We start from the raw sequence: 16,133 nt of genomic DNA, 5'->3' as shown, positions 1-16,133 counted from the left end.
GAAGTGCTTTAGCGATTTGAAGATAACCCATCAGTAAGTACTCGAGCAGTAGCTGATGCGATGCATGTAAATCATGTTAGGGTGTGGAACGTTGTTAATGAACAGCTTCTTCCGCCCTACCACCTGCAAAAGGTGCAATCATTAGGACCCAATGATTTTATGCCCCGCGTGAATTTTTGCCAGTGGTTTCTTGACCGGTGTACAGAAGAACCTCAATTTCCAAAATATGTCCTTTTTACTGACGAGGCTTTATTTACAAAAGAAGGCATTTTTAATTCTAAGAATAATCATGTGTGGAGTGAGGAAAACCCTTATGGTATTCATTTTAGGAGCTATCAACATAAGTTTTCAATCAATATGTGGGCCGGCATTGTTGGAGAACGCTTAATTGGTCCAATTATGTTGCCTCCTCGTTTAACAGGAAATATTTATTTAATTTTTTTAAGAAATGTACTGCCAGAACTATTAGATGATCTGCCCCTAAATATACGACAGAACTTATGGCTACAACACGATGGAGCGTCAGCTCATTTTTCACTTATTGTCCGCGAGTTTATAAATGAATATTTTGGAAGGCGCTGGATTGGCCGCGGAGGCTCTGTCACCTGGCCAGCGCGCTCACCAGATTTGACACCCTTGGATTTGTTTCTTTGGAGGCATATGAAAAGTCTCGTATATGAAACTCCAGTCGAGTCAGAAGAAGACCTGGTGGCCAGAATTTCCGAAGCTGCTGAAGTAATCCAAACCACGCCTGATATTTTTAACCACATCAATCTTAATATGGTGCGTAGATACAATAAATGTATCGATCGTGGCGGCCGGCATTTTAAGCAATTCATATTTTAAGTTTATTTTTGTAATACCAATCTTTAATTAAATTTGTTTACGTTTCTAAAATTGTTAATTTGTTGGTTTTTTATTACACTTAAAATCATTTAAACATTTTATGCCTCAAGGTAATTAAAGTGACAGTTATACTCTATTTCAGAAGTGTATAGAGCAATAAACTGGGGAATTCCGTTCTGTTTGGCTACATTTCGTGGTAGTTCATAGGCGCAGGTACTTATAATATTTATGAATTTAATTTTCACGGATTAAATGCCTTTATTTTGAAAGAGATTAAATACTAAATAAATACTTTTAATCCTTTTGTATAGGTACCTATCTTTTAACGCTTTGTAACATGCAAAAATGGGGTCAGGTAATATATACAGACTATAAATACTTTTAAATCATATTTTAAACGTTAGTAGTCACTGCTACGCTGTAGTGTAATCACAATATTATTATCCCAATATTTAAAAAATGGAGCTATTCAGTCCAACGAAAAGATGTACTAAAAATTCTCCACTATCGCTGAGTGAAAAAGTTATTATTTTAAATGTACATGATTGCATAAAATACGATTACCCTAGTTTTACTGTGAAAGAAATTGTTGAAAAATGTTCTCGAATGAGTGGAATTGGAAAGTCCACCATTTTCATATTGTTGCGGGAAAGAAAAGTAGCAGGTCAAGTGGAATCTCCCAAGCAAAAGCCAGGACGACCTACAAAAGTCCTTGATGAAAATGCTAAATGTATAATTCGAAGAAAAGTTCACTCTTTTTATTTTAAAAAGGAAATACCCACCCTAGACAAAATTTTAATGGAGCTTGGCCGAGATGACAGTATTCCGTTGATAAGTAGAAAACTTTTATGGAAAACTTTAAAAAATATGGATTTTGCCTGGGAAAAGCATAACCGCAAAGCACTTTTACTGGAGAGCGACGAAATTGTTTGTTGGAGACGACAATACTTGAGAAGTATCAAGCAGTACCGCAGGGAGCAAAAGAAAGTTTTTTATCTTGATGAGACGTGGATTAACGAAGGTTATATAGTCCAAAAAATGTGGCAAGACAAAAATATAACCAGTGCTCGCCAAGCTTTCATAGAAGGCCTGTCTACGGGTATTAAAGTACCTTCGGGAAAAGGAAAAAGACTTATAATCACACATATTGGAAGCGAAGAGGGATTTTTAAAAGAAGGTCTGCTAACCTTTGAGTCGACTCGCACAGGAGATTACCATGAAGACATGAACTCAGACGTTTTCGAGGACTATTTTGGTGAAATGATAAAATTTCTTCCGGCTAATTCGGTGGTGGTTATGGATAACGCAAGCTATCATTCACGGCGAATAGAGAAGACGCCAACTTCAAGTTGGAGAAAGCAAGAAATTATCGATTGGCTGACTGCAAAAGGTATTGCGTTTGAAGCAAATTTGATAAAAAAAGAACTGCTGGCAATAGCAAACTTACACAAAACTCGTTTCATGAAATACGCCGTGGAAGATATAGCCGAAAAATATAATATAACTGTACTGCGCTTACCGCCATATCATTGCGAACTAAATCCTATAGAACTGATATGGGCGCAGGTAAAAGGATTTGTAGCAAGACAAAACACGACTTTTAAAATGAAAGATGTTAAGCTACTGTTTGATCAAGCCATTACGGAAGCGACACCAGAGAATTGGCGAAAAGCAGTCCAGCATGTAATTAAGCAAGAGGACAAAATGTGGGATCTTGACAACCTCATCGATCAGACAGTCGATCCTTTAATTATAATGTCAAGAGGTGATGACAGTTCGTCAGATGACGAAGAAGACTACAATCTATTATAATTTAAAATTGTTATACACTGTTCAAAAAGTGCCAGATCCAAAAGTGACATTTTCAACTGTTTTACTCTACATATTATGTTCAATAAATTTGTGAAAAAAATATATTATTCCATTTAAACAAAAGTAACTTTCTAAAATAAAATAGCATTTAAGTACATTAATTATAAGGTAAAAAACAAGTCCCAGTTGCACGCCTTTGGCGAACCGTTTTCAATGTTTATCAGTGGGTAACAATGGGCAAAACTCATAAATTGACCCAAAACCGGGTGGCACTACCTGCAATCAACGAAAAGAAAGAATTTTACATTGAAACTAATACCCAACTAAGGTAGTGGCATAAAATATTGGTGGATCACCAGGTACCACTTTTGCATACCTAATGAGGTTTTATTGCTCTACACACTTCTGAAATAGAGTATAATTAATTTGAGTACCAATTTAATAAAGTGGCTGCCTTAACTTTTTTTAAACATTTATTTTTTATTTACGCTAGATTTTTTTTTAATTGTTTATTAATAATAATAGGTAATTTATTTTTGTATCTCATAACTTGCTTTTCGTAAATTTTCACAAAAACGGTGATATTTACCATTTACCGACTTTTACTAAGAGCACCTTTTTTATGTAAAAAGCATAGGAACATCATAATCTAATGCCCAAACGGGCAGAAATTAAAGTCTTAAAGAAATGGGCCTAAATTTACCAAATACCCTCCTGTTTCTGAATATTTTTTTTTATTTAGTAGGTTCAAAAGAATAAACGTACTAACAATAATTTACCTCCCAAAATTGGTTGCGGTAGCTAAAGTAATTCCGGCGCTATTAAAAAAAAACTAGTTGTTAAAGGTTATTTTCAAAGAGCTCTAGCTCCCTGAGGAAGCTTTTCCGGACCCATGTTTATATGAACTTTTGTTTTTCTTTTCTATCTGCCCTAGAAGTTTGTAACATTATCAACGGAACACCCTGTATATATATTTATAGCAACTTAGTATTTTTATTTTTGTACTCTCTCTGGTATAGAGCTAAGAAAAAAATTGGTTAATTTTTTTTACTATGGAAAATTTAAGTTCCTTATAAACGGGAAGTCTCATTTCTGTTACGGTTTTTTTGGATTCTGCTGGAATCTGCATGTGTCCTAATTTTTGGATGAGTCCTCACAAAAGAATTCCTATTTTTGGCTTTGTGGATAGGCAATCTAGCTTAATTCTCTTTACCGTTTTTACTCAATATTTTAAAAATTTTGAGGTACATCATTACTCAATAAGACTAAAGAGGTTTAAAATGATCATTAAGTTAAATAATTATAATAAATGATTATGAACATATCAAGTTAATATGTTGATAATAAATTAAGATAATATTGAAACTAAAATATAACTATGGACCAGCACGAAATTCAGCCAAATTAGACAGAATTACCCATTTTTATTACTTTCTACGTTTCTGAACAATCAATTACAAAACGAACAGGTCCTTCCTCCCGCTACCTTTCTTAATATTTGTAAAAGCTTTTAAGAATTTATTGTTTTTTTACCTTTTCCAATCCTCCTGGAGTCTCTACCGTTCCGTTAGCCACAGGTGGTGATTCTGTCGCCTCCTCTGTGTTAATATGATTATTACTCCCGGTTTCGGAAGCTACATCATCAGGAGTTGCGGCTAGTGGCAAGTAACACCTGTTGGAGGAAAGCAACATTATGAAGATTAGGAACAATAAATAAATAATTATTTAAAAGTCATTTTGGAAAACAAAATGTGAAAAATATTGGTGAATTTTCTATCGATACGATTCTTCATTTTAAAAAAATCACCAAATCAAATATAGGTAATTAGGGAGAATAGTGACTTTTGTCAAAACTGACGAAAAATGGTTGGGTTTTTTTACAAAATGGGTAGATTTGGGCATATATTTTTTACTAAGGGTGGCGGAAGCCAAATTTTATCACGACGAGGGTGTCATTACGCACTAAGTCACTCACTATGGGACGTGATTAATTATTCGAATAACCCTGCATTCGATTAGTTTTATCACAGACGACTTTATTCAAGCCGCGAAGTAACAGTTGGCTACGTCGCACCACGTGGGAGATTCAGATCCGTTTACGCTTTGAAAGTGCGGCTCTGCCGAGATGAACGTTCAATTTTGATTTTGCTTCATTTACAAATGAGAATATTTTTTTTATGCGATTGATTGTTTCAAATATGTATAGGCGCCGTTAATAATTATTTAAATGCATTATTAGACTTTTTCCCCTATAATCTAGTCTTTTAGTTATATAAATTTCATCAACTAATAAATTAACTTTCTCAGTCGGTGCTAAAGAAGTGGATACAATGTTTAAATAATTAGTGGTGTCGTTAGTTTTATTTAAATCAGAATTTGGTGACACATCAAAGCTAGAAGAAAGATACTGTAGGTAAAAGCTATATGATTTTATAATTGTTTTCGAATTACATTTTTTAAATATTATCTTACATTAACTTATATTGAGAAACAAATCGTTGCTAGTACTATTAAGTAGTTCCTTTAAGCCATTTTGTAATAGTTTTAATAGCCAAGTTTAATCTTCAAGAAAAATAATAACAGAAAATTACTACTTTCAAAGCATGAGGTAATGTCATTAACAAAGATAAGAAAAAGGAGAGGCTAGCAATGACCACCCTGATTTGGCATACTAAATCGCTAAGCCAAGCCTGACAGGAAACTGTTAAGCCAATTGAGCATAAGACTGGAAAATCCGAAAAGGCTATGCTTTCTCTGTAAAATAATATGGTCAACCCTGTCAAATGCCTTGGAAAAGTCATTATTTATTAGTTTCTTACAACAGAAATAGATTTGATCAATTATTGCCTAATTGATCAAATTAGGCAACAATTGATTGAAAAAACCAAGAACTTCGAAATGGCCAACTGCATGCATACACATCTGAAGTTCTCTATTTTGTTGTTATCATCTGATTTGAGTATAGGAACCACAAATCTGTGCTTCCAAACTGCTGGAAATACTGTTAAGTTACATTTTAAAGAGAATAAAGAGAGGATAGAAAACAGCAGATATCCAAGCACAATTCGCTCAAAAATATTTTGGCTACTGATAGCTTAGAACTACGCATGCCAGTTTCATTACACTTCTGTTGATTCACAATGACTTTTTATTTCAATTGTACACTGTTGAAATGAATTGGGCAAAATCATGTTACTTACTAAGCTGTCACAATTTTCTTGACAGCTTAATGAATGAAATATTTGCAACTGGACTAGATTAGAAAAAACAATATAATCTTAGTCACAGTATGTGTGGAAGAGTTTTTTTTGTAAATAATTTTTTTTGTGTAACTAATAAATATCCGAGTTTGTCACAGAAGAATACCTTTTGACATGAACAAAATGAACAATCGCCATATTTATAATGTGATAGAACTAAGATAAATCTCTATTTATACCAATAGAATTTAGCAACAAATCCCAATTAATCCCACTAAAATATTAATGGCATAGATAGTTGTATTGAGAATATAAAATGTTTCTTTTTTAACCGTTGATTTTGAAATAAATCATAAATGCAAAAATTAATTTAAAAAATAAATACAACGTTCTACAAAAGAAAATATATATTTATATTACCTTGCTTGTGTTACTGCTGTTGCTGATAAAGATATTCTTTGCAGCTCTGAGGAGGAGTGAAGATAGAGCGCCTCTCCTGTTTTGGTAAATACTAGTGAGGAAATTCCACTGAAAAATTAAAAATTATGGACATCAGAAGTCACAATTTTTCAAGTCCTAAATTTAATTAGAACGAATTATTTTAATATATGTATTTTTTTAATTAAAAAAAATGTAATAATTTAATTTAGATAAAAATAGGGTAAAGCGAGGAGCGATGGCACAGCAGGAGAGATAGCCAATGGCCAATTGATAAAGTACACGCACCGACATTCGACATCCGCAGTTAAAATTAAAAATATCGGTTACAAGAGATGTTATAAATCAAATAGATGTTTAACAATATGCCTAATTTGATAAAAGGTATAAATAATTATAACGGTTTTATTAAAAAATACTACAACCTAAAACTAACTAAATTCTAAATGTGCATAATAATTTTAAATTTTTATATTGAGTTATACATATATATTTAATGAGAAATTGAACTTTAGTATATCGTTAATCGAAAGCCCAAAAAAAAGCAATCACATCCCTTAAATTTACTTTATATAATTTGTAATTTTTGATTTGAAAGAGTTGATTGAAAAAATCCGAAAATACTTTAAGTGATTCTGTAGCTGCCAGTGGATATAGAGGGCTAATGGACTGTATAAAATAAAACACTGCCTTCAACGGCTTCAAATAACATATTTAATTACTTTGCAAACAGGACAAATTCCGGGTATACAAAATTGGCGCGAAGACTGCCTTAAACGCCGTCTCGACAACTTCGCCCTCGATGACATTATTCATACTCAGTGGTGCCAGATGTATAATTGGAAAAGCGGTAGTCGAGTGGCGAAAAAGCGGTAGATTTGAATTAGGAAACGGTAGAAAATATATTTTGACGTATTATAAGTTCGCGAGAAAAGGAAATGAATGAAAAGACCATTTTACTAATTTTGTTTTTATTATATCTTAAAAAAAAAAAAAACAAAGTGGACTGAAAAACGCTAAAATCAAATAAATCCGCAAACAAATATTATTCTAATCTAAAAAAATATGTATTTCTAAGATAATAATTATTATATTTATTACTATTCTGAATCCGAATCAGATAATGTGTCTGATTTTTTGTAAATTTGGCTATTGTGAAGCCTCATCAAGTCTGGTGTTATTCATTCTCAATATACTGCTTTGAGTGCAATAGTCCAATAATGGAACTGGTAAATGTATTTCTTTGCTTTGTTTTTAACAAATTTATATGCGAGAAAATTCTTTCAACATTCGCTGAGGAATGCGGCAAGCTAAGAATTTTAAACGCAAAAGAACAAAGTAATGGATATACACATGTACCATCTGCATATTTTTCACTATGAACTTTGACCCAAAAACTTGTTATTGAATCTTCATCTTTATGCTCTCTGGCCAACTGAGAGTTTCTAAGAAGTCTCCACTCCATATCAAGTTTTTGAAGTTCCGAATTTGAAATTAAATTCGGAAAATATTGAGCTAAGGGAACAATTGACTCTTTTTCACCCTTAGATATTATTTTTAGATTTATAAGATCCATAGCTTTTAATATATCGTCGGTCCCAAGGCAAAATCATGAATGTGCAAAATTGGCAATTTTTACCTATCTACATTTTCAAGCACCTGTAAACCAGTTCTTGACAATGCCAAACCAACGAATCTGCAAGCATCATGGTTTTGCTGGGGGTAGCTGTACTGCCTTTGACGTATCTTAGTTTGTATTCGACTGTTGCAACGCGCGTATCGTGAATGTGACACTTTCGTGGTTTTGGCCTTGCATTAAAAGTTTCAAGTCAGTGAATGTGGTACATTCATTGTTTTGACATTGTAAGTGTATGGTATACTTTGTAACATTCGTGTATAGATTTTGAGTAGTAAAAAATCAACATATGTTTGGCACAGAAAAATATGAAGGAGAAGAAAAAGAAGCGCAAGAACAAACGTTCCAGCAACACTTGAGAAGAAAATTGGCACGCAAGGCTCGCAGTGCTAATAAACTGGAAGCAATAAACAATTCTACTATATTAGCATTCAATTTTTACCTTGAAGCTGTACTCACAACTCCAAAAGGATCTGCAGGACAGATATTTTACTTGCGCAAGTTAGCTGTTTATAACTTGACAGTTTATAATATTGGAAATCAAGATGGCATTTGCTATCTATGGGATGAAACCCAGGGTAAAAGGGGTTCAAATGAAATCGCTTCTTGTATCTATGAATACGTATTATCTAATCCAGAAGTAACAGAAGTTAGAATGATGTCAGATGGCTATGGTGGCCAGCAAAAGAATTCAAATTTTGCTGCTATATGTATGCAGCTCATTTCTGTTCATCCTAGCTTGAAAATCATAGATCATAAATTTTTCGAAACACTGAAATGGAATGCGATTCCATACATTCCAAAATTGAGCAGAAAGCTAAGCATGTTCCTGTATACATTCCTGAAGGTTGGGCGCAAGTAATACGAGATGCTCGTATGAAACCACGCCCATTTGAAGTGAGGAGCAGAAGCTTTGATGATGTTTATGATTTTAAAGAATTTGCAGCGCAAAAATTTGAGATGAACAAAATACCATGGCGTAAGGTTTGCTGGATTCGTTATCTTAAATCGGACATGACGAAGGTGTTTTACAAAATGGATTTTGAACAAGAATTTCATGACATAAACTGCATGAAAAAATTTGAGGTCGACCAAAAACAGCGGAGTTAAAAAAATCATATGAATATGAGTTACCCATTGCGAAGCCAAAATATCAGGATTTACAAAAAATTTGTTCTGATTTAACAATCCCAAAAGTTCATCACAGTTTTTACAAGTCGCTAAAAATTAATAATAATATTAGGGATATATTACCAGAACCAGATGACAGTAAAAATACTAACTCAGATGACAATTAAACCATTTCACTTTAGACTCAAGCTCTTTTAAGCATATAAATTTAGTTCCTTTTGTATTTTCAGTATTTTTTGAGAAAACCTTTTTCGTTTTTATAGTTTATTTTGCCAATGATTTAGAAGTTTAAGTAGTTTTGGTTTCTTAGATTTACGAGTATACGAGTTTATCCTAGTTTTGCTCTACAGATAATTTGTTTGACAAGAGCTATTGTATAAGTTTAGCCCCTAAATATATGTTTTCTAAAGGTTTGAAATTGCTTGGATTTTTAACATTAATTTTTTCAATAGAATATTGATTTAAAACTTCCTTTTTAATAAAAAAATCTAAAAGGGTTCTATAAGTATCACACATACGTGTGTGCAAATTGTGTAATTTAGGCTCAGCAGACTGCATTTCCTTATTAATACTATTAAATAATGGCAAAACATGTTCCAAAAACAACAGAAATGCTAATGTTAAGGGATCTTCTAATTTGTGATAAATATTTTCTGCCGCTTGAAGTTTATCACTTGCAATGCCATCAACAAAATATAATTTCAAAGCATTATATTGCTCAATTATTCTACACACTACAGATTCTAAGGACAACCAGCGCGTTTGGGACGGATGTAAAATCTTGTGAATTTTAGTATGAGTGAACTTCTGAAGTTCCTTAAGAGTTTCAACTCGTTTAGGACATTACATACATAATTGTAAATATCACGTACACAATCCTCCGTAGCTCTTGGAAGTTTTAGACAGGCATAGGAGGAACACAAATTGAAGCTGTGACATATACATTTCATTAAAAAAATGTTGGAAATATCATTCTTTAGTCTTGTTACAACCGAATTTTGTTGGCCTACCATAACACTTGCACCGTCCGAAGCAAATCCTATGAGATTTTCTAAATAGGGAATATTATTCTTTTTAAAGAAATTCACAATTTCTCCATATATATCCGAAGCTGCTGCATTTTTCATTAGAACGAGTGTTAGAAATCTATCATGAATCCTAAAAAATATATTATTGTTATACATGTAAGAAATCTCTAATATTTACTAAAAAAACTCACCTATTTTCATAAGAATATCTACCAACCATTGCCAAATGTTTGGTGGTTCTTAAGTCAGTCGATTCATCAATAATCAGCGAAAACTTTACAGTTCTTAAAATCCTGCATGTTTCTTCAAAACTGGATACGCCTATGACATTTTTTATCAAAGCTGTTGTCTTAGTTCGGCTGCATTTTATATTTTTTGCTATTTCCGAGTCCGTGCAAATGTTTTTTAAAAGAGAAGGAATATGTTCTGTCAGCTTAAACGGTAAGTTATGCTCAGATATAAATGCCGAAATATATAAATATGCTTTCTTGGTTGCCGTGTCCATTGTGGTTTTATTTTTGCCTTGAGCAATAAATGATGTTAATGTTGCCTGACTAGTAGAATCAACCGCCCCCTTCACTTTTTTCTATGCGCCTCACTATCTTGGTGCCTTACTAACTGTAATTTTCCTGAACTTACATTAATACTTTTATTACATATTGTACAATACCCCTCATTTTTATTTGCACTAGGCACTAACCAGTTTTTAAACTCAATTTGTCACTGCTGGTTATATTTTCGCTTTTTAATATTTTTTGATGAGGTGCCTTTATTTTCTTCATCCAAACTACAACTAATTATTCAAGACTACATTGAAAATTCCTTATAATAAATTTACAAATAATCGCTTACCTCATTATTCTAAAAGTTCAGTTTTTTGTAATGCTTATTAATAGATATATTATATTAAAGAAGGTCCCTAAAAACTTTGCACTAATCTCTGTTAAGACATCGAATATCTCTAATTAAAATACAGTAAGTAAATAAACGGCATAAATCTAACTTAATTCGACAATATTAACAAGTGTCGACAAACACAGCAAACTAATGCTCTTGTGAATCCCCGCTACAGTCACGGCCGACCAGGCAGAGCGATCAGTATTGGCACTTATTGCATTTTCGGCTTGTTACACGGGTTGTTAAAAATAAAGTTTGAATATACATTCTTCGTTTTGCTATTAAAAAATTAAGAGTATAATTTTGTAAAGTTACTCATTTTTTAAGACCGTACAAAAAACGGTAGATATTTTATGTTTTGCGGTAGAGCGGTAGACAAAACGCTAAAACGGTAGATCTGGCACCACTATTCATACTAAAAATAAAAATAGATTTCGAGCGCGGTCGCTCGCGCTGGTGCCATACACGGGCGCTGGTCACACATCAACCGCGTTGCCGGATTGAAAATTAAATTAAAATATTTGAAGGAACCCTACAGATTCATTCATTCGAAATGTTGGCGCAATGTACTGTAATGTACTCTATGATTTATTGTTGTTTTTAGTAGTTACAACTGGTAATTGTTGTCAAACAACCAAAAAATTTTGCAAAGTGAATTTTGGTCACTGAACAAAGCATTTTCAGGTGAGTTTTACCCGAATATTTTGTACTGTAATCATCAAACGGGTTTTCTGGCGTAGACCTAACCTAAAAACAATATGAACTATTGTTTTTAGATTACTAATTATACTATAACGTTCCGTTTCATAGAAATAGCCTGGTCCATCTCTACTATACAGGGTGTTCGAAAAATAGACGGAGATATTTCAATGGGTGATGGGTGATTCCTTGTAAAAAAATATGAGAAAAAGTTTTTATAAACATGGGTCCGGAAATGCACAGTTATCTTTACAAAGTGATAATTTTTCTTTTAAATAATATTTTTTTATTAATATTAATTATTTTTCTAGGAGAACTGACACTTGTCAATATCAACCCTCCAATCATCCTATGTAAAAATGTTGGTTCTTTTTAACTTTACTATCCAAATAATTAAAATGTAACCAGAAAAAAAAGTTATGACATTTTTATCTTTGCTGACCACTAATTTTAATCGACCCTGTAAATATTTTATCATAAAATGTTATAAAATCAGTTAGTAATAACAATAACAGTAGAATACGATAAAAGTTTCGATAAATAATGACCAGGCGTTTCAAACATATTAACAAAAAACTATCTTTAATAGGAATTATAAAACACCCTGTAACATGAAAACGATTCACTTTTTAAGATTCCTGTATATGAAGTTTTTGTCTTATTTTTAGACAAAGATGCAGCTGGTAAAATATTGTGATGTAATTTCGGGACATCCTGTATAACAAGTCTAATTAGCAAGTTAAATACTAAATTAATATTTTAATACATTTTTAAAAAAAAAATAGAAAGAAGTTGGAAATTGAAGCTGTACCTAATCAATTCACTTAAAAAACCCAAATTTATCTAAATTTAAGAATATATACTTCCTACACCTCTTACTAAACTTTTCCACATTCTGAACTTGTCCTATGTCATTTGGGAGAATAATATAGAACTTTGGAGCTAAAAATCTTATAAATCTATGCCCTAAATTTTTACGAATGTTTGATATTTTTAAATGTCTGTTAATATTATTTCTTGTGTAATGTTCGTGAATTACATATGTTTTAAAGTAGTTTGATATGTGTGCATGGAAACATGTAGATAATATGTATATGGATCGTACATAAAAAATATTCTCACAGTCCAGAAGTTGAGTCGAGTATCTTTTTTCTTTATAACTCTGAGAATATAATTCTGTATGTCATTGAGTTGTTTCAAAGAATTATTATATAGGCCTCCCTAGACAATCACTCCGTATTTCAGAAGAGATTCAACCAACGATCGGTAAACCAATAAGAGTAATTTGCTGTTTAAGATATTTCTTAGAATATAAAAGCGGAAAATAAGTTTGCGTATGCTACTAGTCAATTTTAGGATATGTTGATCCCATTTTAGGTGCTTATTAACAATAACACTAAGATACCTGACATGTGGTACCTCATTAATAGGAGTTGTCTCTAGTGTAATATGGTCAAATCGAGGTCAAATAACTGATGTTGCGCTGAAGGCTATATAATTAGTTTTTTGGCTGTTCAGACTCAACTTAAAAGAATCCAACCAATCTTTTATTTTCGCTAAACCATGTTCTGCTGCTTCTTTTGTGTTTTCGCAAGAAGTCAGAAAATACTGCGACTGTGTCATCAGCGTATGATGCCAATGAACCATCACTCATACTCAGGTTAGATAGTGAATTAATATAAATGATAAATAGAATTGACCCAATTACTGTCCCTTGAAGAATTCCAATTTTTATAATAGCAGGATCATTAAATGCATTATTAACTTTTAAAGTATGTGTCCTGTCCCGCGAGTAACTCTCATATATAACATATAATACTACCACATTCACTGGACAGAAATCCGACAGTTAAACAGGGAAAACGTGTTTATGAAACTCTCCATAAAGGAAAAAAAAATTGGCAGAAATCTTCTAACATTTAGAACTGAGAACTATTAAACATTTTAACATTTACATTTATTTATAATACGGGAAAACCCCATTAACTGTAAATTTTACAAAGCAATAATATTTACATAAACAACTGTCATAATCTAAACCTACTTAAAAAATTAATACTAAAGTAAAAAACACCTATACTACATATACTAGAAACAACCTTAATAATTTATATGCAAGAATGTAAATACAAAATTTTATGCACAATTATGAAGTAAGTGACCTCTTTAGATGCATTAAGGAACTTATGTTAAACACATTAATATTCGAATTGTTTAACAAATTCATATACCTATCCATAGGATGTTCTGTGGAATGGAATGTTAAAGGCTACATTATGGCGCAACCCGTGATGAGGAACATTAAATCGTATGCGACCCAACAGATCAGGGCAATCAATAAGTCTATTAACGATCTTATATATAAAACTAGCACCAGAAATATTACGGCGTTGCGACAGTGTCGGAATAGATAATTGACTTTCAATATAAGAATAGTCATGGTTCTCAATAACAGTTAAACTTCTATGAGCACAATATATCAGGAATTTATGTTGAACTCTTTCTAAAGCATCGATATGAATCTGGTGGTATGGAGACCAAACTACAGAGCAGTACTCCGATATAGTTCTTACTAGGGAGCAATAAACCCTTCTTGTTGAAGAGACTGAGAAATATGAACAGTTTCTCATAACAAACCCTAGCAATTTTGATGCTTTTACAGAAATTGAATTAATATGATCAATAAATGTGAGTTTCTCATCAAAAATAACTCCCAAATCCCTAATAGATGCAACATAATTCAGTGGCTCATTATTAATGAAGTAATTGGATTGAAACCGGTTGATCCTGCGAGTGAAACTAATAACACAACATTTCTTAACATTTAAATGAAGATTGTTTTGTTCACACCAGTTATTTAAGCGATCCATATCTGCTTGTAGTAATTCTTGATCCACAATACTACCAACCACCCTCCAAAATTTTAAGTCGTCTGCAAACATCAAACAATGACTATACAGGAAACAGTTAACTATATCATTAATAAATAAATTAAATAATAAGGGTGATGTATGCCCTCCCTGAGGGAGACCTGATGTTACGCTGATAAGATCAGAAAGATGTCCACCTACCCTGACCCTTTGAATAGGGCCAGTTAAAGAATTTTTAATCCAACTCACAAAATCAACATAAAACCCTACGGAGATCAGTTTTGACAGAAGAATTTGATGATCAATACGATCAAACGCCTTACTAAAATCGGTGTATATAGAATTAATTTGTTTATGATCCTCTAATTTACTCATAAGATCAGATTGGTAACAGATCAAGTTAGTGACAGTAGACTTATTCTTGCAAAACCCATGCTGTGAATCTGATATTAAGCCTTTGCATAACCAAGAAAGTTGATTAGCTATAAGGCTATCAAAAAGTTTAGGTATTGAAGATTGAATGCAAATACTTCTATAATTATCTATGACATCCCGACGGCCAGCTTTAAACAATGGCATAATAAAACTTTCCCTCCAGGCAATTGGAAAGGTGGATGTTTGTAAGGAAGCATTAAATAACAAAGATAAGGGAATGGCAAGAGTACATACACATTTCCTCAAGAGAAAATTCGGAATCCCATCTGGGCCTGCAGAAATTTTGTTAGGGAGTGAGCTAATACCTTCAAATATATCATATGTTAAGATCTTAGTAATGTTTAAATTTAAACCATTAGCGGGACCATTTTGCAGCTGATTATTATCGAAGTCGGAAGCACAACTCAGACATACGTTTGCATTCAGACCTAAGACGAGAAATTTGTATATAGTTTTCGTCTGTATTATCTCTCATATATAATGAATGAGCACTCCTTTTGTTCCTAGTTAACTTTCTAAGTTCAGGGGAGAACCACTTAGGAAATGAGGAAGTTCTATAGTTCTTTAAAGGAATAAAATATGCAATCCTCATAGAGAGATATTCATAAAAAACGCTGATTGATAAGATCATTATGAGATAAACACTCGTTCCAATTAATTGAGGATAGAAAGATATTAAGCTCATTGTAGTTACCGTTTCGGAAATCATAAAAAAAATCTTCATAAGCTAGATTTGAAAAAATTGAGTTATTTGCTGTTGAAATATCCAAATGACACTCATATCCAATATGATGAAAATAAGCTTCAAAAAGAGGGTCAGAAGCTTTAAGAACATTTAAATCCTTAACATTAGAAAAAACTAGATCTAAAAATACATTTCTATCATTAGGAATCAAGTTACATTGATAAAATTTTAAATAACCAAATCTTTGTGCAACATCTAAAGCTGGGCCACCTCTTGGGCATTGAACCAGGAGACCATGCTCGTCATTGCCCCATGCAGCCCTTGGTAGGTTGTAATCTCCAAACAGATATACATTTAGGTTGGCATATTGAGTAGTAACACACTCCATGGTTTGACAATGCCAGATATAAGTATCCCGAGGTGATTGTGGAGGTATATAAACACCACCAATAATGA

At 32.6% G+C, this 16,133-nt stretch overlaps 2 protein-coding genes across 2 annotated transcripts in view; one reads left to right on the top strand and one right to left on the bottom strand.

The window, feature by feature from the left end:
* LOC126737850 (zinc finger CCHC domain-containing protein 10-like) overlaps positions 1-9,112 on the top strand; it is a 621,641-nt gene extending 612,529 nt beyond the window's left edge. Inside the window, exon 6 of the transcript XR_007661125.1 lies at positions 8,780-9,112. The gene's annotated coding sequence lies outside the window, so the exon portion shown is untranslated. The remainder of the gene's footprint in view (positions 1-8,779) is intronic.
* The window catches only part of LOC126737848 (lethal(2) giant larvae protein homolog 1), a 173,095-nt gene that overhangs the window by 21,768 nt on the left and 135,194 nt on the right, over positions 1-16,133 (bottom strand). The window contains exons 18-19 of the mRNA XM_050442912.1: positions 6,279-6,386; positions 4,192-4,330 (exon numbers count right to left, since the gene is read on the bottom strand). Of these exons, the coding sequence (XP_050298869.1) occupies positions 4,192-4,330; positions 6,279-6,386 (247 nt within the window). The remainder of the gene's footprint in view (positions 1-4,191; positions 4,331-6,278; positions 6,387-16,133) is intronic.

The sequence above is a fragment of the Anthonomus grandis genome, chromosome 6, assembly GCF_022605725.1.
Source record: "Anthonomus grandis grandis chromosome 6, icAntGran1.3, whole genome shotgun sequence".
Classification (NCBI taxonomy): domain Eukaryota; kingdom Metazoa; phylum Arthropoda; class Insecta; order Coleoptera; family Curculionidae; genus Anthonomus; species Anthonomus grandis.
Note: the sequence above shows the minus strand (reverse complement) of the source record. Positions and strands in the feature narration are given on the sequence as shown.